The sequence below is a fragment of the Cygnus atratus genome, chromosome 2, assembly GCF_013377495.2.
Source record: "Cygnus atratus isolate AKBS03 ecotype Queensland, Australia chromosome 2, CAtr_DNAZoo_HiC_assembly, whole genome shotgun sequence".
In the NCBI taxonomy this organism is placed as follows: domain Eukaryota; kingdom Metazoa; phylum Chordata; class Aves; order Anseriformes; family Anatidae; genus Cygnus; species Cygnus atratus.
This window is the reverse complement of record NC_066363.1, coordinates 108,221,722-108,248,782: the sequence shown is the minus strand read 5'-3', so window position 1 is coordinate 108,248,782 and position 27,061 is coordinate 108,221,722. Positions and strand designations below refer to the sequence as shown.

Genomic DNA, 27,061 nt, shown 5'->3' with positions numbered 1-27,061 from the left:
GAGATCAAAATCCTTCTTTGTTTATGGACTTTACTGCCCACAATTCATTTCCTGCATTCTGTTGTGGCATGAGCTGACAAAATATTAATCCAGCCTCTGGCTGTTCCAGGGACTGCTCACTATTCCTCACCGGAGCTCAAATCTGTGCAACTTCTTCCATCTCCACAGAAAACAATGGAAGCAGCTTTGTGCATGGCATTGGTGAAATATCTAGCCATTCATACTTTTGCTTAAATCAGGAATCTAGTTTCTCTCTTTTTTTTTTCTTTTTTTAAGTCTTAATCTACAAGTCTCATTTCAATTATTTTCCTCCAGACAGAATGAAAAAACAAACAACAACAACAAAAATCAACCAAAATAAAAAATGATAAAAAAAAAAAAACAGGAAGAAGCAATTTACCTCTACTTCACATGCATATTCAGATCCATCCAGGAGTGTCACTTTGCACTGCATATTTTTAGGTTTCTTGACAATCTTTAGAGGAGACTTGGAAAGTTTGCTAGAGGATGACTTTTGAGAGAGCTTGTCGTCCTCTAACTGCTGGTATTCCAGCTGTTTTGCGCTTGCAGCTGCAAACTCTTGTTCTTTGTCTGTGGCCTAGAAAGAGAAAGAAAGATAAGTTAGACAAACTGATCGTGCAACACAGTGTATTATGCACCCTGCTTTCGGCACACCAATAAAGTGGGTCTAGCGTGGGGCTTGGGTAAGAGAGCCCATGATGCATGGCAGACTCCTCATTAACTATTGAAAAGTCTCTCTGTGTTCCCCCCAACACTTGCACCTCGCGCCAAAGGTACAGAAAAGCCAGGGAGGGGGGAACATGCATGAAGATACTTTAGGTTTCTTCTTTTTCCATAGTTACAAAATCCCTCTCAGACTCGGACCCTTTTTTCATCTACTGGAAGTGCTGAACAATAAGTAAACATCTTAATGAAGAGACATTCCTACAGATTGTTGATATTACCTTAAAGACCTGTGCCTATTAAATCATATCATGTTTCCATGTGGAATAGGAAAAGACCATTAGGTTTGCACTAGTTTTGATATCAGTGAGACATGCCTTTGAGAGCAAAAGGCTCCCCAAATGCCTGAGCAAAGGGTTAAACAAACAGGATGGAAATAAGAGGCCAAACATCTTTTATGTGCAGCTGGCTGGCTAATGGATGATAACTACAGGACAAGAGGCTGGATTTTGCTCTCCGCAGATGCTCGGTAAGTCCTTTAAGCTGGCAAGAAGTAGGTTCTATTTGAAGGACAAATATACTGCAGGGGAAAGGGGAGAGAAGAAACAATCACGGTTACTTTTCCTTGGGTTTATCTGAGGGTCAGACCATTTGAAGAGTTACCATGATGCAGCACAGCTCGTGGTCCTTTTCACTGCAATAGATGAAAGCCAGAACAGCTCTACAGCATTTTGCCCTTCCTAGCAACAGCACTATGCCACAGTCATTATTTTTCAAATCAGTTATGCCCCTGGTAGTCTCCAAACAAAACCTCATCAGGAGTGCAGTAATACCTAAGCTAGAGTTTTAATATATATATATATATATATTTAAAACCTTTTAGTTATCTTGCTACAAGGAAAAAATAAACAAACGTTTTGGCTCCAAATGGTTTCCATGTAAGAAGCAACAAGCATCCCTGGAAATAATATCGTAAATTAATCCTCCGACTCTGTTTCCATTCATTGTATGTAATAAGCCTTTCATGAGAATGGAGCAAATCCGTCCAAAGGCTTTAATCTGCTTTGAGACCAAAACAGCCTTGCATCATATAACCAGCAACAACAGCATGGCACTAAATCACAGGGAACTTTCCCCACGAGATTTAATACAAACAAGCCATAAGCTCTCCTTTTTCATTTATGTGAAAGGGGCACAGGGGCATTTGGAGTCAGCCACAGCACCATCTCCCACCAAAGCCCCAGCTGCAAAGAGACAAGGCAAGACCCCACATTCCTCCTTTCCCTACAGGTGAGGGCAGAGCAAAGGTCTCCTGGGCTTTCCTGGGTGGGGAGATAAGATCAAAGTGCGACTATGAAGATGCATAGAGGAACAAAGAAGCTGCTTTCACAACCCACCAGCCGGCTCTTCCCCCATCTATTTCCAGACCTGGAGGATTTCCTCCTCCCGGCACTTGGACGCCAGCTCTGCATCCGGACGTCAAGGTCCTCGTATACTTTGAAGGCTGGCGGGAGATGAAGGCACAGCATATGTCACAAGATTAGCTGTTTGCTGAGGATTTAATGCTCACAGTGGCCCTGACAAAGGGGGAGAGTCCCTCCAGGCTCAGAGCAAGGCTAGAGGCCAGTTACCCCTCTAGAACCACGAGGGCCAGCTGGCAAGCAGTTCAACCTACTACACTGAGAGGAAAACAAGACTCGAGATGTCTTCTCCTTGGGCCCCCGCCACTAATGGGCAGCGGGACTCTTTGATGGTTTCTGCATGTTTTATTAAGGAAATCTACCATGGAAGGTACATATGCACATCTGCATGTACAAAAGTCATTCCGGGGCTGGAGGTATTATACCATCACTGCAGGTGGCTCATGTAAGAGTTAAACCCTCCCCACGACCCAAAAACCCCAACCAACCAAACCAAAAAACAGATGCATGGAATTAATCTTTTTAAAGAAAATAGGAAAGCTTCTTGAGAGAAAAGCCCATGACAGCAAGGGTACCCTTCAGCCATTTAAATTTTGGAAACATCTTCAGCCTGAAAACAAATTTTTTGAATCCTTAGATTGGTGATTGTTTTCCTTCATGAAGACACTTTTAACTCAAGACTTCGGCAGACATTAACTTATTTATAACTACATATATATTAAAAAGAAAAAAAAACAGTATTGACATTATTTTGTTTATTAGGTTCCTGTCTACACTAAGATCAGAGGAATCTGTCTAGGTTAAAATCATACAATGGATTTACTCCCATTTGTCTGAAGAACAAAACATGCCGGGAACTATTAGAGAAGATCTCCTGAACTATGCTGACATGTTTAGGCACTGAGGTACTTTCAGAGTGAATTAAGCTTCTTCTTCCTAAAGAAACCTGACATTGTGGTATCTAGGAAAAAAAAACGGCCAGTGAAAATTCCACATACTCAGTGGATTATTCTGAACTCTACAAACATTGTTGCATTCTTCCCCCCATCCTCTTTCCCTCCCTCAGACCACATTTTTGCAGTATTTTCAATGTTATGGACTAAATTCTAGTGCACAAGTTGCCTCAGGGTTTGTGTTTTTTGAGCATAAGCTTTCTCATCTTTATCTATATTACAGAATCACAGAATCACAGAATCATCTAGGTTGGAAGAGACCTCCAAGATCACTGAGTCCAACCTCTGTCCTAACACTAACAAGACCTCCACTAAACCATATCACTAAAGACTACATCTAAACGTCTTTTAAAGACCTCCAGGGATGGTGACTCAACCACTTCCCTGGGCAGTCCATTCCAATGCCTAACAACCCTTTAAGTAAAGAAGTTCTTCCTAATATCCAACCTAAACCTCCCCTGGCGCAACTTTAGCCCATTCCCCCTCGTCCTGCCACCAGGCACGTGGGAGAATAGACCAACCCCCACCTCTCTACAGCCTCCTTTAAGGTACCTATAGAGAGCGATGAGGTCTCCCCTGAGCCTCCTCTTCTCCAGGCTAAACAACCCCAGCTCCCTCAGCCGCTCCTCATAAGACTTGTTCTCCAGACTCCTCACCAGCTTCGTTGCCCTTCTCTGGACTCTCTCGAGCACCTCCATGTCCTTCTTGCAGCGAGGGGCCCAAAACTGAACACAGTACTCGAGGTGCGGCCTCACCAGAGCCGAGCACAGGGGGACAATCACCTCCCTAGACCTGCTGGCCACGCTGCTTCTTATACAAGCCAGGATGCTGTTGGCCTTCTTGGCCATCCGAGCACACTGCTGGCTCATATTCAGCTGCCTATCAACCAGTACTCCCAGGTCCTTCTCGGCCAGGCAGCTTTCCAACCATTCATCTCCCAGCCTGTAGCGCTGCTCGGGGTTGTTGCACCCCAGGTGCAGGACCCGGCACTTGGCCTTGTTGAACTTCATACAGTTGGCCTCAGCCCATCGGTCCAGCCTATCCAGATCCTCCTGCAGAGCCTTCCTTCCCTCGAGCAGATCGACACACGCAGCTAACTTGGTGTCATCTGCAAACTTACTGAGGGTGCACTCGATCCCTTCATCCAGATCATCGATAAAGATATTAAAGAGGACCGGCCCCAGCACTGAGCCCTGGGGGACTCCACTAGTGACCGGCCTCCAACTGGATTTGCCTCCATTCACCACAACTCTTTGGGCCCGGCCATTCAGCCAGTTTTTAACCCAACGAAACGTACGCCAGTCCAAGCCACGAGCAGCCAGTTTCTTGAGGAGAATGTTGTGGGAAACGGTGTCAAAAGCCTTACTGAAGTCAAGGTAGATCACATCCACAGCCTTCCCCTCATCCACCAGGTGCGTCACTTTGTCATAGAAGGAGATCAGGTTCGTCAAGCAGGACCTACCTTTCATAAACCCATGCTGACTGGGCCTGATCGCCTGGTTGCCCTTCAAGTGCCTCGCGACGACATTCAAGATAATCTGCTCCATGAGCTTCCCTGGCACTGATGTCAAACTAACAGGCCTATAGTTCCCCGGGTCTACCCTCCGGCCCTTCTTGTAGATGGGCGTCACATTTGCTAGCCGCCAGTCGACTGGGACCTCTCCTGATAGCCAGGACTGCCGATAAATGATGGAAAGCGGCTTGGCCAGCTCCTCCGCCAGTTCGCTCAGTACCCTCGGGTGGATCCCATCCGGCCCCATCGACTTGCGTACATCCAAGTGCTGTAGCAGGTCGCCAACCAGTTCCTCGTGGATAGCGAGGGCCACATCCTGCTCCCCATCCCCTTCCACCAGCTCAGGGTACTGGGTATCCAGAGAACAACTGGTCTTGCCGCTAAAGACTGAGGCAAAGAAGGCATTGAGTACCTCAGCCTTTTCCTCATCTTTTGTAACTAAGTTTCCCCCCACATCCAGTAAAGGATGGAGATTCTCCTTAGTCCTCCTTTTTGTGTTGATCTATTTGTAAAAACTTTTTTTTGTTATCTTTAACGGCAGTAGCCAGATTGAGCTCCAGATGAGCTTTGGCCTTTCTAATTTTATCCCTGCACAGCCTCGCAACATCCTTATAGTCCTCTTGAGTAGCCCGCCCTCTTTTCCAAAGATTATAAACCCTCCTTTTTCTCCTAAGCTCAAACCACGACTCTCTGTTCAGCCAGGCCGGTCTTCCGCACCGGCTCGTCTTTCGGCACGTGGGAACAGACCGCTCCTGAGCCATTAAGATTTCCATCTTGAAGAGTGCCCAGCCTTCCTGGACTCCTCTGCCCTTCAGAACCTCCTCCCAAGGGACTCTGCCAACCAGTGTCCTGAACAGCTCAAAGTCAGCCCTCCGGAAGTCCAAGACAGCGGTTTTACTGGTCCCCTTCCTGACTTCGCCAAGAATAGAGAACTGAACCATTTCGTGGTCACTCTGCCCAAGACAGCTCTCGACCACCACATCTCCCACCAGTCCGCCACTGTTTGTGAACAGAAGGTCTAGCGGGGCACCTCCCCTGGTAGGCTCTCTAACCAGCTGCATCAGGAAGCTATCTTCCACGCTCTCCAGAAACCTCTTAGACTGCTTTCTCTGGGCTGTGTTGTGCTTCCAGGATATGTCTGGGAAGTTGAAGTCCACCACAAGAACAAACGCTGACGACTTCGCAGCTTCTGCCAGCTGCCTGTAGAACTCCTCATCCGTCCCCTCATCCTGGTTCGGCGGTCTATAACAGACCCCCACCAGGATGCTTGCCTTGTTGGCCTTCCCTCTGATCCTAACCCAAAGAGACTCAACCTTATCATTCCCAGCCTCAACTTCCTCAACATCAAAACACTCTCTAATATAGAGAGCCACACCACCACCACTTCTGTGCTGCCTGTCCCTTCTGAAGAGCCTATAGCCAGGCATTGCAGCACTCCAGTCATGAGAGTGGTCCCACCACGTTTCCGTGATGGCAACCAAGTCATAGCCTTCCTGCTGCATGATGGCTTCCAGCTCCTCTTGTTTGTTACCCATGCTGCGTGCATTAGTGTAGATGCACTTCAGTCGGGCCATTGCCTTCTCCCCCGGCCTTGCCATTGTTCCCCCGGTACAGCTCCAACAAGCCTTATTTCAGCCCCGTCCCCCTTCTTTCCTAGTTTAAAGCCCTCTCAACGAGCCCTGCCAGCTCCTGGGCTAGGATCCGTTTTCCCCTTGGAGATAGGGACCCATCTGCGGTCACCAGGCCGGGTGCCGAGTAAAGCACCCCATGGTCAAAAAACCCGAAATTTCTGTGTTGGCACCAGCCTCTGAGCCACGTGTTAATCAGGTGGGCTTTCCGTGTCCTCTCGGTACCCCTCCCTACCACTGCAGGGATGGACGAAAACACCACCTGTACTCCCGCTCCATCCACTAACCGTCCCAGTCCCCTAAAGTCCCGTTTGATAGCCTTCAGGCTTCTCTCTTCAATATCGTCACTGCCAGCCTGGACTATCAAAAGAGGGTAGTAGTCAGAGGGGCGAAATTTTCACAAGTTGCCTCAGGGTTTGTGTTTTTTGAGCATAAGCTTTCTCATCTTTATCTATATTAATATATCATACTATGACACAGTGTGTTCAATGACAGCAAGAGAGAAAATTATATCCATTTGCACATTATATCTACAATTTTTGACTTTTTTAATGACGTTACTGCCAAAAGTTCTGTTGGTTAGTATTGCTTTTAAGTAGTTCTTTCCTGTGATGCAGACACCTAAGCTACTACGAAATATACTGAGCAGATCATCGCTGCTAGACCTGGCAGTCACCTGACAACAGAGAATTTTGGATTCAAACTGGTAATCTCAACATGGGAAATCTCATATTTCTTCACTAACCCAGATCTGTCAAGGCTGTACAGATGTCTGAGCACAGGTGGGAAAGAAAGATCACACAGTGCACAAGGGCATCTCAGGCCTCCAAACTCACACCTCCATAAACACAGATGGACAGTTTGGTGCCTAAGGTCTTTTTTGTTATTGTAGTTGTTTTTGTTTGTTTGTTTTAAAGAAGAAAATCAGAAGAAATTTCAAGAGCAAAGATCAGTGAAGATGTCTGGAAGAACAAAATTGATAATACTCATGCCTAGACCTGGCAGAATTGAATTTTACGTTAATGAACTGTTTGTGTAGTGGTCTTTTCTCCTTGACAAGCAGCCCTTCATCTTCTCCCCAAACTAACTAAACACAATTTCTGATCTAATTCAGAGACTGAAATTCTCCCAATACACAATTTGTAGGCGTAGGAACAAGAACAGAAAAGTTTTTGGTGGGGATAGAGAGAGGCTGATCAGAGTTTGTCAGTGGCAGAAATGGTCAGCAGTCAAAAAAAAAAAAGCAGTTCTTCCAATGGTTGATCTTCAGTAGCTATAAACACCAGAAACCCTGCCTTGCCACGTCTACTTCTTGGGGTATAAGAAATCAGACACCTCTTTCAATTTGGTCCCTGAAATATTTGTCATCCTAAGCTCTTACGTAATATGTCCCTAAATAAGGGACATAATAGAAGGCTTTGCTTGTATTTGAAATTGCTTATGCTCCATTTTTTCCTCACCAACAGCAAATTTGGGCTGTATTTCTGAGGAAAAAAAGCTTAAAACCCAAGAGCACAGGCAGTCTCAAGCAGTTCTGGGGGAAACACTCACAACGATATTAAGCAAAGCCTTACCTCTGCTTGCTTCACCAGCACTGCCTCCCAGCTAGGTAAAACAACAGGACCTTATTTCAAAGTATCTGAGTTTTATTAATTTATTTATTTATTTTAAGAGTAGACGAGGTGCAAGACTGACTTATTCCACTCTTCAAAGGTGAATGCCATCAGAAGGGAGTCATAACCTTACGGATCTAAAGGGATGTGATTTGCAGGTACCTCATTAGTTTTGTTTCACTTACCCGTGAAGAACAATGCCTGTTAATCCTATTGACTGGAAATTGTTAACAGGAAAAAGAAAACGGCTGCCACAAATGTAATAAGTGCAACAACGAACCAAACGGAAAAATCCTGTGACAGCCCTTCTAAAACCTATTACATGAGAAGTTAAAGTAATTATAATGCAGTCATTTCAGAACTACAAGAAGCGTAAGAGACCACAGTTTCTTTATGGCTCACACATCAGACAAGCAAGCATGAAATCAGTTTTCAGCAGGTGCCAAAGAAGAAATGAACTCTAAAAACATTTCCAGCTTCTTAAAAATTGGCACTGTTTGCTACCTGATGCAAATGCAAGATGGAAAATGTTTCCCACTTAGTTAATAAGACTGGCCTTACAGTTAAGCACTGGAGTCTGAAACACCTGAGATGAATTTCCAAACATTCTATATGAAGGCTATTATGTTTAAATGCAGAAGACCAACCAATTGAAATCTACAACCGTCAAAACAAACAGCCTTCCACGCAAATTTGAATATATATTTCCAATCCTAATGAAACAGGCTCATTATTTCCCAGGAGGAATAACGCACGGCTCCCTTACCTGTTCCTTTTTCACCGGTGTGCTGTGCGCTGCCACAGCTGAGAACTGCTCTAGTGCGTTTTGGTGCTCTTCGCTCAGCTGCTGCTGCTGTTGGTCCTGCGGCTGGACCTCCGCTGCCCCTGGCTGTGCAGGGGTTTCTTGCTGGTCCTGCTCTTTATCCTTGGACTCAGAATCTGATCCCGACTCTGTAGTCATGGTTGGTTATTCTGTAAAAACAAGGAGAGCAGACCTACTGAGTACAATCCTGTAGCTGTTCACTTGTAAGCTACATTTACAGAGTAGAGAACCATTAGTCACAAAGTCTTAGCTTACTATGTCCAGCCTGTAAACCTAATGTGACTATTACACTGGCCCAAGGAGGATCACCAGGAAAGCTTTCCTTGTGCAAAGGAATAAGTCTAAATCTGTACTCTAAAGAAGAGCATGGTGCCATAAAACCTTATTCTACACTATCACATACAGACAACACTGCAGGAATTAAGTTGAAGTTAAATGTAGAAATGCAGCTCTTTGTAGTTCGTAATTCGTAAAAAGAGAGTAACATATTGAGAAAAGCCTGTGTGACTTTTAGTGTCCTAAATCCAACACAATTCACCATAGTCTGGGTTTCCAAACCATGAGCGTGCAAAAACTTAAAAATGTTCAATCTTTTCTTCTTAACATTTAAGTCAACAGGGCTTGAACTCCTCAACAACTGCACTGCTTTTGGAAAGAAACTCAAGTACTTTTGATGTTTCTAGGCAATATATATGCTGGAAACATTTGAAGTGGGCCCACCAAGATCAGTGCAATAATGTCCTTGTGTCCATTTCTGCCCTTCCCACTTGAATTCACCCACACTTCTGTCATTTCTTTCTAAGTGCTGGAGTATGCAAAAGAAAAGATAAATACTTCCATTAGGTAATTCTAAGAGTAAGATTTCAGAAAAAGTGAATACAATTTTTCTTGAATATGAAATGCCTATGCCTGAACTTAGCTTTGTCCAGTACTGAATCAAAATGAAAATATTAGCAATATTCATTCAGACTCTTGACATCTGAATTTAAATTGTTTAATTACAAATATGTGCTTGGCACCCAATTCTCAAACTATATAGAATCAGAATGAAAATTTAGAAAAGTACTGCAATTCCACATGAAAACAGGGTTTGAAAAAGCAGACACCATGCCAGTTCAGCAAATAGAGCGTACTCATATTTTTATTACTTGTACAGCACCATGATGACTCAGAATGTACTCGAGCATTTTGCTTTTAAGCAACTCAAAAACAAATCAGTCTGCTGCAATCTATTTCTGTTCATCATCAGGCCGTAATTTCTTTAACCTGGTAACCATAGCTACTATGTAATTATAAGCAGTTCCACAGAATATACATCTGCTAATTCATCTGCTATGAAGTCACTATCAACTCTTAACATACGCTACAATATTTACTAGTAGAAACAGATTTGCTGAAGATTACACAAAAATTACGGGCAATTTTTTTTTTCTAGAATGCTTAATAAGCTACATTGCTTGACAGAAAACATTTTAAATTAGGTCAATTAATATTTTCAAACTTGTTTACATATTGTGTGCTCTCAAGGCTAAGCTCTCCAGTGAATACACTTCTCTGTACAGCAAGCAAGTTCTCAGCACTCAGCATGTTCTCAGTCTTTGTACTGTGTGTGTGCAGGTGTGTGCATGGTCCTACCTTCTGTACACCAACACTCACAAGTGAGAAATACAACATATATGGTAAACTTATGTTTCAGGCCATATTTTCGAAGTCCTAACATATGACGCACCTACTTGGGAATACATCGTAAATTGCTACACTTGAGCTGACACAGTTGTATGAAAAATGCCTCTGAAAAATGTACTATTTAAACCATTTTCTTCAGCATCTACAAAAAGCAATAACTATCTCTGTCTTTTAAAATGTGACAGTGTGGGAGGCATTCATCTAATCGAACTCTGGATGTATGCATCTGAGACGGTCACTTTAAACTCACCACATACAAAAGGGAAAGACATTTCAGGGAGTGATTCATCTGACCTATTTTAGATGTCTGCTTTAAGCTGAGATAAATCACTTACTAGCACTATTTTGTTCTACTTGTTACGAAGGAAGCTTAGACAAGTTCCTCAGATGCAGAGCAAACAAACTCATTTCCCATACTCAATTCTATTAAGCCACTCTTTTTGTGCGCTTTAAAAATTAAATTGTGGAATAATGTTAATCTCTCAGAGTTTTGTTTTGCCCATCTGTCAGACCAACATATAATGAACTATTCTTCATCTGATGTTATCATGCTCGGCTTGCTTTAAAAGCATCCAAGACTCCACAAACTTCAGGGTTTTCTTCCCCCACCTCCAAATCATATTCTGTACAAATGTACAAAAACATTAAATGCAACTTAATCAAAAAATTAGATCAATAATAGCAAACTATGCATGATATTTTCTTTTCCAGATATTATGAACTAACAAGTAGGAAAAAAGTAACTTTCAGCTACAAAATCATGGATAAAACAACTCCAAACAGCACAGATGACCAATACAAAGTATAATGCACAGAGACAAGTATCTTCAGGTGTTGATCTATATGAGATCAGATTGCCAGCTGACACAAATCAAGCCTGCCTTTCTTCAGTTTTCACCATAGTGCTTCTGGAAGCTAATTTTCACACCCTATACAGGTTCTTTCCTGAGAATTTTATTTTATTTTTTTGTCCTGGACTGTAGTAGGCACAGAAACATATCCAGTTAAATTAGTCCCATAAAAGCCAACTCTATGTAGTATGAACTGAAAACTAGCTTTATTTCATTTGCCATTTATAATTTTGCATCTCAAGGAACAAAAAATGTAGTTCTTCAGTTCTTCTGGGACATACTGCATGAAACAGCTTTGCAATGCTGCAAGGTGCTCTGTGGGACTGGTTTTCACTCTAGTTACATGCGAGTCCTCGCTTGCTCTAAGACTGCTTTGTTAGAAAACTTCTCGTGCATTATCAAATCTTGTAGCATTAAGTGATTCCCTGGATACAATATTCCTGTCATTAGTCAGCCACCAGATGGATTTAATTAACCCAAGGTTACCCATTTCCAAATGTCTTCTCTATTTCCCTACGCATACTAACATGTTTAATGACAAATACTGAAAACAAAATACTATTAATTTCATGCTGTTATCTTACAGATGTAAATAGAATCAAAGCAAACATACTTTAAATCCAATTTCTTCTGAACTCATCAGATGATTGCATTTTTGAGATCTATCTCATTCCATGTAGTGCAGGCTGAAAATACCTAAACTACAAGATGGAAAAACATTCCTCTCTCTTTTAGTCCAAACCAATAGGCTGTTTTGCCTTCCTTAGCAAACAATTGCTTATCCTAAAGAACTTTTCAAGCAATTCATTTATTATTTTTTTTTTATAAATGGCATAATAATCTTCATAGGAAGAGGTCGTTACTTATTGGAAGAAATAACAGCAATCTTAAGAAATCTAACAATATAAATATTATTCTACTTATGTCTGTATGCAATTTGTACTTGACAGAACAACTAGTAGTGTCTGCCTACTCATCAAATATATTAAATTGGTTCAGCATTTCTTAGTTGTATTTTATTGGTTTATTTACTATATCTAGCTACGTACCAAAATCATGACTTCTAATATGAATTTCAATACAGGAAGAAACACATCACTGAAGCTCCTTAAACTTTTTCTGTTGCCAGAACAAACCCTGTATCAAATTCCTCTTTCCAGCCAACAGAAAACAAACTAATGAAAAGAAACTAGGAACACTACCTTACACAAATGAGGTAATACTATGCAACCCAGATGTGCTCTTGGATATCTAAGTTTTGGCTTATAATCCCATATTTAAAGATTCCAAAAGATTAGTTCAGTCCAAACTTAATACAGATGCTGCTAATGCTGGATACTCTAAGTCTAAAGTCAATTTGTATGCAGAATTCAATTAGAATGAGAATCAAGTCTTTATTGTTTAAAGAAAAATAATGCACAGAACTAGCTAATTTAATCTGTGGTGTCTACTCAAAAATTAAGTTTAAAACGTATGCACTTTCAAGCAGTGTAAAGGTTTAAAATATAAGGGTTTCAGAGCGCTGCAAAAGAATAATCAAGAGAATATTAATATACCATCAAGGTATTAAAAACACTTTCAAAGAAACTACAAAGCATATTTTAGAATAATTTTACTAGATCAAATTACAGATAAGGTATCTTTTCATACCTTTACACTGTAGAAAGTAAATACACTTCATACAGATTGCAAAATCTGCAAAACACTTGCACTGAGCTTTCACCCTAAAACCTTCCAGCACACCTAGTCATTATTACCTAGAGCTATCAATATATTGCCAGTTGACAGAGTGCCACTGCCATTACCAGTTAATTGTCATGGATCGACAGAAAGCTGGTAACTTCCTTTATTCCATACTGGAACCAAAATCATATTGTGCTCTATTAATAATTCTCTTATCAGGCCAAGCCCAGGCTATGTCATCTGGTTCCCCTCCAGTAAGTGACAGTCACAATCTACTGTATATATCTATATGTTCAACAAGTTCACTCCTCGCCTCCCATTCTCAGAGTGCAGATCTTCTGTCTCACCCATCTATTGAGCAACTGAATTCACAGCTAATTGACAGCAGAGTCCATGGCTTAATTTACCCAACAGTCATTAATAAACCTTTATTTATTTTCACTAGCATGTATTTATATGTGTCTGATACATTAAGTAAACTGAAATCACATTACTGAAGAAATTGGAAATTAATTCCAAAACAAATTGTGGTGCAGTGACAAAACAAAATTGAACCAAGTATAATTAAATGATCTATACATAGCCACTAACTATTTCCTGTAATGCAAAGATTAATGATTTATATTTAAATGCTTCTGTGATCTAATTAATTCTCTTTGTGGAAAGTTCCTCTTTAATTATAACAATTTCTGAAGATGATTATAAATCACTGCAAAGGTCCAACTTTGGAAGTTACATAATATAATAACGATTCCATACTTTAAAAATAATGTTCCACATAACAAGATGCATACTTATACAATAACAATGAGATACTGATGAGAAGAGCATATTGAGAACAACACTGCCACTGAGAGCAGTAACAGAAATGTCAAGATATGATTCAAGAAAAGAGTATATGCCAGACCACTGTTTTCTAAACTTGAAACATAAACTGTTTTCATGAAAATGCTTTATGTCTCAGATTCTTTCATTCCAGTTAGTTTGTTAGCAGGAAAAAGAGAATTTTTGGATGCCCTTTAATTTGCATGAATCTTGCCCTCACATTGTGGAGGCACCTAGGCCACAAAAAGCCTGGCAAAGCCTCACTGTCTGGCAGTCTAAAATGGCTCCAGGACTCCAGCCCAGGATGTGCAACCCCTATACTTATAAATGCATTGGTCATATTTACGAGCTTAAGATTACATCTTAAACATAAAAAATGTTTATGGCAATACATGAAGAAGAATTGGGTAATCAGTACACACTTTTGACCTACCAACAGACACATCCCTCAGAGGGGACAAAAAGGCAATGGCACACTTGTCCCCATGGACCCAAACCTCCCCCATCCCAGGCACACGTAGACCTCTCTGCAGCTATGTCCCACAAGGGCTGCTGAAAGAAAATGAAGCCAAGGGTTCCTGGCGAGATTGTGCCCCGCTTACTGAGTGTGGAGATGGGAAGTGTCAGAAAGTTTAAATGGGGTGAAAAAAAAAAAAAAAAAAAAACAGAAACACAAAAAGGGATCGTACTCCGAAGCAGAACCAAGGGCACACGACTCATATGATGGACATAAAAGACCACCGTCGACTTAAAAGAAGAGATCACAGCTAAGATACAAAGTGGATTAAAATCAGCAAGGAACGCGGCAAACAATAAAAAGAGATTCTACAAATACATAAGGAAAAAACAGGTCCATTACTTAACACAAATGTGGCACAGGAAAGGCTGAATTATTCAATGCCTCATTTCACAGAGGCTAGCTGGGACCAGATATTCAGCACATCTTTCAACCTAACATATAGGATATGCAAGTGCAGGCTGGAATAATGAAAGAAGAGGAGATTAAGTCATCAGTAAATTACAGGTTTTCAAGTCAGCAGGAAGCACTGAAAATGTCCCTACAGTGCTTAGGGAACTACCGGCAACCATCCATAAACCATTAGCCAGAGAGGCCAGGTAAGGTCTAAAAGAAATTAAAAGACCCAACCTGATCTTACAAAGGAAAGTAAGGATGAAAAAGACAGAAATTATAGTGTACTTTAACAACAGTGAAGTCAGTGGAATACACTAATAAAGGGTTTCCAATCCTGTAAAAATAATGTGATTAGAAAAAAAAATAAAATCAACATGAATTTATCAAAAAGTGATGTCAAATTAATGTAATGTCTCTCTCGCTCTCTCTGACAGGGCATCTGTCCCAGCTGATAAAAAGAAAGTGGAAAAAGCAGTGCAGATGACTGAGCCTATCTTTAGTAAAGCTTTTAAACCAGTACCACATGACTTTTTCATGAACAAACCACAGAAACAATTTAAATGATTTTAAAAAATGGGTGCACAAGTGATTAAAAAAAAAAAAAAAACCCTATGCCATGAATACTTATCAGTAGCATGATGACAACCTGTGAGAATGCATCAGTTGAGGTATCACAGCCCACTCCAAAGCATTAATGAATGAATGGCGAGTACCCGAGCTGTGCTTAGCATCGCACCAAGGGAGGCTGGGGCATGCTACTGCAATACTCAGTCAGCTTTAAGACCAGGAAAGCAGTCTGAAAGAAAACCGTGTATAGGCTGAATCGGACTGCATTATGTAATGGTAACTGCAACAAGAATGGGGACATCACAACTGAAAAGCTATGAGGAATAACCGGCCAGGTGGCAGGAATGAAGCAGCATAAGGGTCTGAAGTCACACATTAAACAAGACCAGTTTCATTTTGGGATCTGCTATTGGAGCTATTCTGCCTTCTTCAGCACCAGGGAGAAATATACGGTATATTGTATTTCATTTTGGGCCTCATATTTTTTGAAAAGTATGTATTAGAGAGTGTCAAAAAGAGAGTAGGAAGAATGGTATGAGGCTTAGAAAAATATGATGAGAGGAAAAAAGTTTAAGGAGCTGAATTTGTTTACTCTGAGAAAGTGAACAGAGAGAGGGGAACTGATAAGAACCTTGCAATACACACAAGCTTCTTACAGACGGAAAATAATCAAGCATTTGCTGACAGCAGAGCAAGAACTTGATTGGCATCGAGTGGGATTTAGTGTAGATGGCATACCAACTACAGCAACAGTCAAGAAGAGGCTGTCTGTAGCCGTGTGCAGTCACCACTGGAAACTTACGCACAGATAAAGAGCAGCATCAAAATTCTCTGTTTCCCACTTTATAAAGCATAAGCATTTACATTTTGTTGATTTTGCTACTCTTTCCAGCTGGGGTGACAACTCCAAATTCACAAGATGCACGTATTTGTTTCCACTTCAGAGCACTGGATGAACGGGATAGCAACTTTATTTCCTGTTTACCTTTCAGTTCTACGAATTAGTGAAATTACTCAGCCCTGTTTTTGTTCTTTTGTTCTTCACAGCAATAAAACCCAGAACGGCTGCAAATTCTTATGTCTCTCCTGCACACAAGGTTTACAATGAGTATGACCAACACACACTTCCCTGAATACACCAGATTGCCTTTTGGGGTCTTATCACCTAGAGCACCCCCCAGGCTACCCTCATTTCTGAACAGATAAAAAAAAAAATCAGGCTACCATAAATATTTGTGCTGTTTTTCCCCATCCTGCTGAGCCAAACAGTTTTTCTCACAGCCAGACAGGGACTTGCCAGAGGAAGAAGGAAACTGTACTCTGCCAAACACCCACCAAACTCTCTATACAGGTCTCCAGTTGCTGCTGCACCCTTCCCTGCACCCAGAGTCTGCTGAGAAACAGTGGGGAATTACAGGGTTCAGGGGGGAAGCAGATGTATGAGGAGGAGGAGAAGGACAATAACAGAGACTAGAGCAGCATCCAACAGATGCTGATCATGATATAACTGCACATAAACAACCTCAACCTCACCTCTCCCTCATTTCAGTTAAAAAAAAAAAAATCCAAGCAAAAGAAAATACAGCAAAGCTGCTTGTAGTGTTGTGATTACAACTGATTGATAAATACTCAACTAAAACAGCATGAAAGAACCCTCAATGGCATACCCTGATTTTCTGCAGAGAAGCGACTTTGATTACTTGGGTTACATTTACATGAGGTTTTGACCTTTCTGAATTGCTCTGGAGCCAAACATTCACATGCAGTCCCTTGTGCATCATTCACTATTTAAAACTTGCATTGAATGCTACAGAGCCTGAGTGTGCTTCGGGCATAGATCTTTAAAGTTCACATTTTCTTATAGGAAGCAGAAAACAGAATCGATTTTGGATTAAAAAAAAATAGAAAGAGCTGCAGAAATTGCTGACACATGGCAGGTGTGGCAGATTATCACTCTACCCTCAGGCCAAAATGCTGTAGCACCTGTGCACAATATTTTCTGTTTCATGCAGTACCTAACCAGGCTGTGCTCCCAATCTCACATGAAGACAGTAATCAGACAGGCAAGGTGCAGACCAGAGCATCAAGCCCTTCTCCTCCATGGGCTTCTTGCTCTGTCCCACCAGTCATCTCCAGCTCAGATAATGGAAAAGCCCATGAAGTAAAACAAACAAAAAACCAACCAACCAACCAAGATAGAATATAAGCTTAAAATGCCAGCATGGCTTTTCTGATTTCCTGGGCATTTAGTAACTGGAATTCATAGAAGAATTGAGTTGGTTTTGCTCTGTTTTATGCAGTGGCATTTGAACAAACCCCACAGGGCTGCTCGCCCTTGAACTAAGCCCTCACCAGCCCACTACTTGCAAGAGTATTCACGGTATCATATTAGAAGATCACAAGATATCTTCACATTATCATATTACAAATTGTTGTTTTTGCAGTATTTTCTGAAAATCTGCCAAGAACTAAGCTTTTTAAAAATTTATTTTTTTTTGTATTTATTTTGTTTATATCAGTTGTTTTTTCCTCGAGTCCCAGAGGAAGGGTGCAAGCCTGGCAGTTTGAGAGACCTACTCCACGGCATCCCCTATTAGTACTGGGGAACTGCACGCTGCTTTCCAGGCATTTTTGTGAACACAGGATTACAATAACCAGGAAAACATTAAACTCAGGTAGGCACAAAGGGAAGGAAGAAGTTACAGGTAGTGAAAAAATAAAACAGATGAGCAAACCCTGAATCCACACTGGGCCCTACCTAAATAAAGGGTGCTCTGTGTGAGTGGAGCGGTCTGAGGCCTTGGGCCTAGAGCCCTCCACCTTCGTTTGGCTCTGTTCTTCTCCAAATACCACACTAATTTTACATCCCATTTTTCACTGCAGCCAGGCTATATTGCAAGTCATGATAGCGTGTTTAGCAGTAATAACTTTTGTTTTTCTGAAATGGATTATTCACTTTGTATTTTGATTTTAACCTCCTGGGTGTTCGCGTTGCTTTTTAACGTAAAACACACCCTGCGATATCAAGTGATAGACTTTCCAGTTGGGAGCACCACGTCAGGAAACCACTGGCTCCCAAACAAATTAAATCCTTGCGAGTCTAAACAACCAAAGTCGTGGCATCAGACAGTCAGCTTTTTATACCAAAACTCTTTGGGGACCCCCACACTCCCCAACGCTTTATTGCCTGCTGCAGACTACAAAACCACCGTTCATTTGGCACAGGCAGCGAGCCCATGACACCAGGTTAACACTGTCGCTGCAAAAGCATGCTTCCAGCCCTAGCCAGACAGAAACGTAATGGATGATCAAACTGGGAGAAATGCAAAAATGCATTTCATAGTGTCCCCTGACCCTCCCAAAAATCTCAAGCGCAGATATCAGCAGTCTGCCCCGCTGCCTGTGCACTGTCAAAAAGACAGCTCTCCCCGTTCAGCTTCCCCAAATCACCAGCTGTTGAACAGTTTGTTGGATGCAAACCAAGCCCTACAGATGGTGCAGTGGGAGTGCAGACTTCTAGGAACAAGTCGGTCATCATGGAAATAAATGCACAGATGACAAGGATATTTACGGAGGATCCAGGCATCTGCAGCGCGGAGCAATCTAACGTAAAACCACTGAGTAAGCGGGATTCTCTCCCAGCTTTGGTTATGCTTCAGTTAAGTGTTTTGGGGCCATTTTAGTTGCACGTTTCCAAAACACAGGGAGCTCATGCACATGTTTTTCCATGCACAGTAGTTATGTCTTGAGGACCCTTTGCACGATGAACCCACAGCTAATTAAGAGCAAGCATACTGTATCCTCACAACAACCCAATAAAGCCAAAACCTTTCATCATCTGTGCAGCTGCTCTAAACCACGAGAAGGTGAAGACCAGCACCCAATACTGCCTGACAATGAAAACTGCTATCTTTAAAGGGGATTTAACTATTTTCAGTTATCAAACCCTCATATGCTGCATATACAGCTCCAATTACATGATGTAATCCTGATTCTGAAGATGGATGTCACCAAATCTGCAATTCCTCCTCAACATCTACAGTCATCTTGGACTTAGTCATGAAGAAGTGACAGCAGCTCTGAAAGGACAGAAGGGGTTAGGCAATGAGGACAGTCGTGGCTTGCAGTGCCCCACTGCACAGCAGTCAGAAAAAATGGTGTAGGGAGAGAGAAAGGAGGGGATAAGAAAGAAATTGGCAGTGATGCAGCTTAGTCACAAGAATGAGAGGGAGAAATAATGGACAAACGTGGAATAGAAGGAAGAAGGAAAGCTCTTTACAGCTTTTAAATCATTGAGGATTCAAAAAAAAAGTTATTGGAAGTAATTTTAAGTTAGTCAGCAGGAGTTGAACTTTTTTTTTTTTTAATTGATTCTATGTCAAGCTGATTATTTGAAACTAGAAATGAAGGTAATTAAGTTAGATGTTGGTATTTCCTAACTCAGGAATACATGGCTATACAACCTAAATCATTTCCTGTCCCATTTCCTTTTTCTTATAGATAGCCCTGGTTAATGTTTGATTGCGTGCTTTGAAGGTTAAAAACCACTAACTTGGTAGCTCCTATCTACCTTAATCTAAGGAAGAATCCTACAATTAAGAAATAAAGTGACAGACTTCAGTGTCTGTTCCGTGCGCTGAATTTCAAACTTGTCACTTGTATTAACCAGGAAAGTGCCCAAAACAGTGACATAGGTACATAAACTGTTAGTTTTTCCATCCTTCCCACTGACTTCGTGCTGGAGCCAATGCAAGTATCCCTGGGCATGTGACAAAGGACTGCTGTGCATTATATCTACTGATTATTTTACGCCAATCCATTTCTTTCAGCACCCTCCAGATCACAGCATGTGAAATTCAACTTATTTATATTCTGCACTACATGGAAGCTTTGGGATAAGGAAACTGTCTCAATCCTTACAGGAAAGATTTGCCCAAGAAGGCATTTGTAATTTTGATGTTTAACTTATCAAACAATTTTGGTATCTTAACGTACAATTCAGCCTTCTCAAGAGTTACTAAACATGCAGAAAATAGAAAGAATTACTCCCTACTTCATCATAAATTGTAGTTCAACAACCAAAAATGTATTCTAGTAGTTATGGTTGATGCTAGATAATGGACAGAGTTGAATTTCACCTCTCCTTCCCCTGTTTTGCAGCCTGTTTTCTGTGGGGACAGAAATCTCCATGCCAATATTCATATGGTTATTACATCTGAACTAAAAAATGAATGAAGTAATCCACCCACTCCCTAGATGTCATAAATGCCCTGGGGAAGTGGTGCCCTGCAGCTGGGGTCTCACTGACTCTGCTTTCTGCAGCGTGCACTACATGCATGCTTCTTGCTACAGCTGGGGCCACACAAACCATCCTTACACTTACAAAATCATTTTTAACAAAGTCTGCAGAGAAGAAAAAGTAAATAATCCTTCTCCCAGCTCCAGAAAAGCATCAAATATTTCTACAGCAGCAGCCACCAAAATTTGGTGGGGGGTGGATGGATAGCCATACAAAGTAGGCAAAAACCACCAACAACAAAACAAGCACATCATATATGTGCTGGATCAGGCTACTCATCGCTTTAAAGTGTCTTCACAGTCCCCTTCCAAACCCCTTCTCTAAACTCAGTGTGGTATCTATTTATGCCACTTGCTACTGAAGTCCCACAATGACGAAGTTTCCATATTCCCCACAGGGAATTTATTACATTGACTCCTTCACCTTACTGTTTAGGAAAATTTTCCCAAATGTCTGACCTAATTCTTCCTACTTGAAATGTAAGCACACTACTCCTTATCCTGACGACGGTGGATGTGTGAAATGGCTCTGCAGCTTGCAGACGGCTGCTGTTCTCCCCTTAGACTACTCTCTCCTCTGCCTCTTCTTGCAAACCCTATTTTTAGCCCTCTCTTATACTCTCCTCCCCCTCCTCTATTCTCTTTCTGATCAGTCCACTGCTTTTCTGAGCAATAGTATCCAAACCCTACTTTCAGCTGAGGATCAACTGAACTTACTGGTGCTGAATAGATTGTAAAGAGTGCTTTGTGTCTTAAAACAATACTTCATGCCTCCCAGTATTAGAAAGTTCACCATCTTCACAATATTGTGACACTACCAACTTAGTTTTAACCTGTGATTTATTTGTAAACCTACATTGTTTTCTACAAACTCTTGGCTAAAGATCTCCCAAGCGGAAAAAAGCCATCTTAACTACATTATATTCAATAAAAAAGTAAGCAAAAAAATTCTACTGGGTAGATATTTTTAAACGTAAAATGGAAAAAATCAAATAATGGAGTTCCTTCTTTTGAGCCCAGTATCATTCAAACAAGTAAAGTATTTGTTGATGTACAAGATCTAGTTTCAGTGACAGACTGCACATGATTTATGTTAGAACAACTGTGGCTCCCGGTATCTGAAGTATATTCAAGTCATGATACTCTTTTGTTTATTAAAGTATAAGGGAATACCAACAGGAAATATTTCCAGTTTCACTTATAGCTTCCGTCCATTGCTGAAAAAAACACTCAAGAAATACCCACCTTGGTACTGGGCAGGTGTTAGAGTCATTAACAATTGTTTGGATGGGCTGACACTTCAGCACATTTTCACAAGAGTTGATGGCATCTTTAAAAAAAAAACACTTCAGGAACTCCAATTTCTTATCTGATTTCAAGAGCCACTGGGACATTAAGGTGACCCGAGTGGCAGTGTTGGCAGTGCCATAACTTATTAATAAATTGGGAGCAAGCTCACATCTGCTAGCAAAGCAAAGGAAAGTCTATTCCATTTTATGGTCTCTAGCCGAGTCAAGCACATTAAAATATGTATTACTTCTGTCTACCTGTCACTTCTTGTAACATGCTTTGGTGAACCTATGGCTGGAAGCCAGAACTCAAACTGTTTCAACACAAATAGTGCTTGTGGGGAAAAGTTATTTGCAATAGAAGTGTCAGCTCCCTTCCAATATGCTGGCAAATGCTTGGTTCAACTCTTATGAACCAAAAGTTAAACGGTGTTTAAAGACTGTGTTTTCATGTTAATCAGGGCATCTTGAAATGCTTGTGAAATGAACTCACCAATGAAAAACAGAAAACCAAAAGACTGATTGAGGGGGTTTCTTTTAACCTGTATTTCAAGAACAGATTTGATGTTGATTTCTTATCTTTTGTGCAAGCTGCCCAAGCATTTCAAGCAGGTGAAGCATAGATGTCCCTGCAAATGAAGCAACTGCATCGTTCTGATTGCATCCTTCCAGTGCAAGAGCAAAGAAGTATTTTGGGAACAATGCAATGGATGCAACTTCATAACACTCAGAGGGAAAAGTGGAGAGGAATTCAAGAGGACATGTATGAGGTCCAAACATCTTGCAGGAGCACAGCCAGGCAGTTACAGACTATACAGCCCTCTGCAGAGACTGCAGCAGAGAGAACCAAGAAGGAACAAAAACTGAACCTATGATACCACCAAGGAGAACATCTGCTCTTTCCATCACAGCAGGCAATGTGCCATTGGGTCAAAGAGACCAAGGAACTCGATGATAGGCAACTATAAGATACCACTTCATGGAAGTAGCAAACCAGATGCTAGACAATGGCTGGCATTGAGGCGGCTGAAAACTTAACAGAAAAGCTAGTTCCAGCTGGCTTAAGTAGATACAAGTGTGGGCTTGGATATGCAGGAGTTCTTAAGAAGAAAAGCAGCTTGCAAGATTTCAGGGTGGGGTTCTGAGATTTTTGTCTAATCCATTAGTACTAAATAAGACCAGAAACACGGCAGGGGCCTTTGTGCCCTGAACGGCATCTAAGTCTCAGAATTACAGCTGTAATTAATGGGTTTTCCAAGCTGAGGGGAAGAAAAATCAACTGGAAAAAAAAATTAGCAGCCTGCACACTAAGCAAGTTAAGGATTTCTTGTCTTCCTCACGCACACCCACATACAAGCATAAAAGAAAGGGCAAAACTCCCAAAACACACACCCAAGGCACTTCCCCACTTTACCCTATTTGTAATCTTTTATGGTCCCATAAAAGCATGCTGTGTCCAGAAAGATGAGGGTTCTTTTTATTTCCTATTATTTCATCTGCAATTCAGTGCGTTGCTTGACCTATGCTAACATAACTGTAAGTAAAACAGGTTGAAATATATAAGTCCACCATCCCCAAAATGAACTGCGTTTTATTAGCTTTTTTTTTTTTTCTGTCTCTGCTCACACTTCTGAGGACAGGAAACGCCTGCTGTGAATTCTTGTCCAGCATTTCTATCCAATGCCAGAGAGCTCCCCGAGGAACACAACCTCTTCAAGAAAGAGAGGTGTAAATACCTTTGTCCTTTCCCATCAAGCAGAAAGCAGTGGCATTGGCCACAGCGCCAGCAGTCCCCCAGCACCACAATACTGACCCAGCTTGGGATGCTGGCCAGAGCCTTCTGTCCCCGCTCATGTGAGTGCATGCAGAGCCCAGTGAGGACAGAAACAGATCAGGCGGACACTGAGCCACCTAACTGCACCAGCAAACAGAGCTGGAGCTGAAATCGGCAAGCATGCAAAAGCTGCAAATGTTTGGTATTAATATCACACAGCTCTTTTTCAAGAAGCCAGCTGTACTATCTTATATACGGCAGCCATACATTAATTTTTATCAGTCATAGTGAGTTATGTATGGGAAGGCTGAGTTACTGCCTTTTTGCAACTATGGTGTCACAACATTCATAAGCCTCATGTGGGACACTTGTATCTTATTAAACTAGACACACATTTTTGTGCTCTACAAGTTTTGGTTGTCAAAGAAGATCATGTACAACTATAAAATTATTACATGTGTTATAAATAACATCAAATACTCAAATTAGCTTGACTTTATAGGGAAAGCTATTCCTTATTTTATTCCGTTAACGCTCAGGACAGTATGCCATTAGGCCACAGCAGTCTGTGAGGCGGAGCAGATCTATTACTGCAGCTGAGTAAAAGGCAGCCTTAAAATTCACATCCAATAGGGATAAATCCAAACTTCTCCATATATGCTATTACTTTTCTACGTAAGAATAGAAAATCCACTGAAATGTCACTATTACATGTCTGTTTAAAGCACCCTCCAAAAACATATCTGTATTTTTCCTTGTAGTGTTTTTTATTTTTTTATTTTTTTCCATAGGTGGTTGTTATCATTCTTTGTCCTCTCCAAGGATGGCCTCTGGTAACTGCAGTGTGTTAAAAAGCAGATTTCATAAGTCACGTATGCACCTAGCAAGCTTAAGTCTGGCACACATCCCTCCCGACTCCTCCTCATTCCAACAAAACATACATAGTGAAAAACCTGTATCACAGAAGAAGAAAAAAAGCTATTTTCAGACCACACAAAATGTACTTGAATGAAAAAACTCCAATCCTGCAAAAAAAATGACAGAAAAGACTGATTCATTTTTAACACTGTATTTGCCGTAACTGTCCTAGCAATTCGTAACATTACCGATCTCAGCACCATTGCCTGAGCTGCACAACAGGACTTACAGGTGTGCTAGGCAGATGCAGAAATATTTCCAGGTGAAAGGATCTGGACTATTCCTTCAAACTAGTGGTGCAGGTCTGCAACACTGGTCGCAGTACGCTTATAAACGGGGAACCCCACGCTCAGTGACATGTGTTTTCCACCCTATTTTAACTGCAGTGGGAGTGAGAAGCACATCTGAAGCACATCTCCAGCCCCATCCCCTGTTCTTTGCTTCCCAATGAGGAGTGGTCTCAGCAGGCACCACCTGCATGCTGGCTGAGACCAGAGTAAAGCCAGGGCTAAGCGCATGCCCCAAAACATATGCGGCTAGGGTGCCAGGTCCCCAGCACCTGATGTCTCATCGCACAGGTATCCTTCTTCTGGGCCTATGCCCCTCGCCTGATGTGGACATGGCCCCTCACTCCTCATCCTCTCCACATTTATCCTTGGCCTCAGTGCAGGTGCTGTTTTCGAGCAGCGAACACGATGTCGCCCGTGCACTAGGCTCCTTAACAAACACGTGAATTTCCCCCCCCCCCCATTTTTATGCATGTAAGCCATTAAAATGATTTCACACCAATCAGGCTCACGTGTCAAGGAACAAGTGACCTGGAGTTCCTGAGTGTTCAAAGCCCGTATATGCTTGGCTCTGCTCTTTATTTATGTTCTTTACGTCTGCTGCCTCTCTGAGGCCTACAGCAAACAGCTGTCAGTAACATTCACCCCTTCTGCTAACACTTTCCCTAATCCCTAACTGACTTTCCAGCCTATAATTAAACTTTCCAGCTGCCACACTCAGGGATGGCACTAATATGCATCATTTCATTCTAAGTAGTCCCTAAAAAGCTCTTTTTCCAATTTCTAAGACCACGGGCTAGGACCAAAGCCTCTTACACTTATAGGTTTTAGGCCCAAACCCTTCCATGTACTTACAAGTTGTCTCATCTTTTACCAAGGAAATTAAACGAGCAAGTAATTAAACTAATACCTTTTTATAGTGCCAATAGGTGGAGTGCAAAGGGCTTGAAGACTGATGGGTAAAAGCTACAAGTGCTCACATGTTTTGCATGGCAAATCCACTGCCAAGAACTGCGTATCCACCAGGAATTACACAGCTCCTCAACGCAAGCCCAGAGTTTACAATGAAAGAATTAGGATTTGGAAATATATTTTGAATAAACACAGTGAAAAACCAAGCATCTTACTTTGGATTGCAACACTAAATTAGGGTTAGCAATTTGGTCTTGAAAATCTGTTTTTCACATTCATGTAAATGATTACCTTTCTACACAGAGATGGTTGGCAACTTTTTTGTTGGATGCTGTTGCTGCAGTGTTCAAGAGGATACTATTTTATGAGAAAATTACTGGCTTCCCAGTTGAAAAAAAAAATGAGAGGACGTCTGAAGTGAACCCTGTAGTTTTTTTTACAACATTGCATGGCCTCACTGGGACAATGAAGCAGACCAGGCTGGAGCAGCCTAATGACCGGTATGCACGCACCACAGGCTTCAGGAGGATGATGATCCACAACCCCTGCAAATTTGCAACAAGAAGACCCCACTGAATATCCACAAACTCATGTTACACTTAGCCCCAATGGAAATACAGCTTGAGACACCTGCAGAGTCCAAAGCTCCCCTACCCTCAGTCTGAAGGCTGGACAACCACATGCAGCACCCTTGATCCCACAAAGCAGAACAGCCCCCCCCCCCGCCCCCGTCTCCAAATATTATCTGTTCTAGAGCAGGGCAACGTCTGCTTGGCTGCCGCAGTGCTATCGCTGTGAACAGCAAGCAAGATCCATTCATAACACAACTGGCAAGCGTCCATCAGCAATCCCAATAACACACGGCCCCAAAGCAACTGTGTCGCCTGTTGCTAGAAACCCTGGAAGGCTGCAGGTCAGCCTCCCTCTTGTTTCCTCTTAACATGTTTGGGAGTCACGACGTGCTTTGGCCTTGCATTTTGCCTCACGTGGCTGAGATAAAGCGAGCTCTTCAGATACAGCTTTTGTGGTTTTGAAGCTGCAGGCTGGTTTCATATGAGACGAAGGCTGCGCCCTTGCAGAAAGTTATCTGCCATTTAAACAAAGTGGAAACACAGGAAAGGAACGCACTCAGTTTAAATTTTATTCTGCTGCTCGAGGTTGCTGATTTTCTTCCCAACTTTCTGCTAAATGCCTTAAAGTTTTAATGTTGCAAAATATTTCAGTGACATCTCAGCCTTTATCAACTACTGTTAGGACTATTTTGGGAGACTACCAGAAGATAAATCATTCTGGTTTCATCAAGTCTAACAGCATCACTCCTCAGTGAAGAGATAACACCAGACAGGTAAAAATTCAAAGCTTGGACAGCTATGGCTTATTCCTAGCGGCAAGACAAGAAGGGTCAAAATTTCAAGTGGAAACA

General features: G+C 41.7%; 1 protein-coding gene across 5 annotated transcripts in view; it reads right to left on the bottom strand.

The window, feature by feature from the left end:
- Positions 1-27,061, bottom strand: part of EPB41L3 (erythrocyte membrane protein band 4.1 like 3) — a 97,215-nt gene that overhangs the window by 59,960 nt on the left and 10,194 nt on the right. For all 5 annotated transcript variants that reach the window (XM_035564166.2, XM_050709056.1, XM_050709057.1 and 2 more), the window contains exons 2-3: positions 8,579-8,784; positions 401-598 (exon numbers count right to left, since the gene is read on the bottom strand). In XM_035564166.2, coding sequence (XP_035420059.1) covers positions 401-598; positions 8,579-8,773 — 393 coding nt within the window. In that variant the 5' untranslated portion in view covers positions 8,774-8,784. The remainder of the gene's footprint in view (positions 1-400; positions 599-8,578; positions 8,785-27,061) is intronic.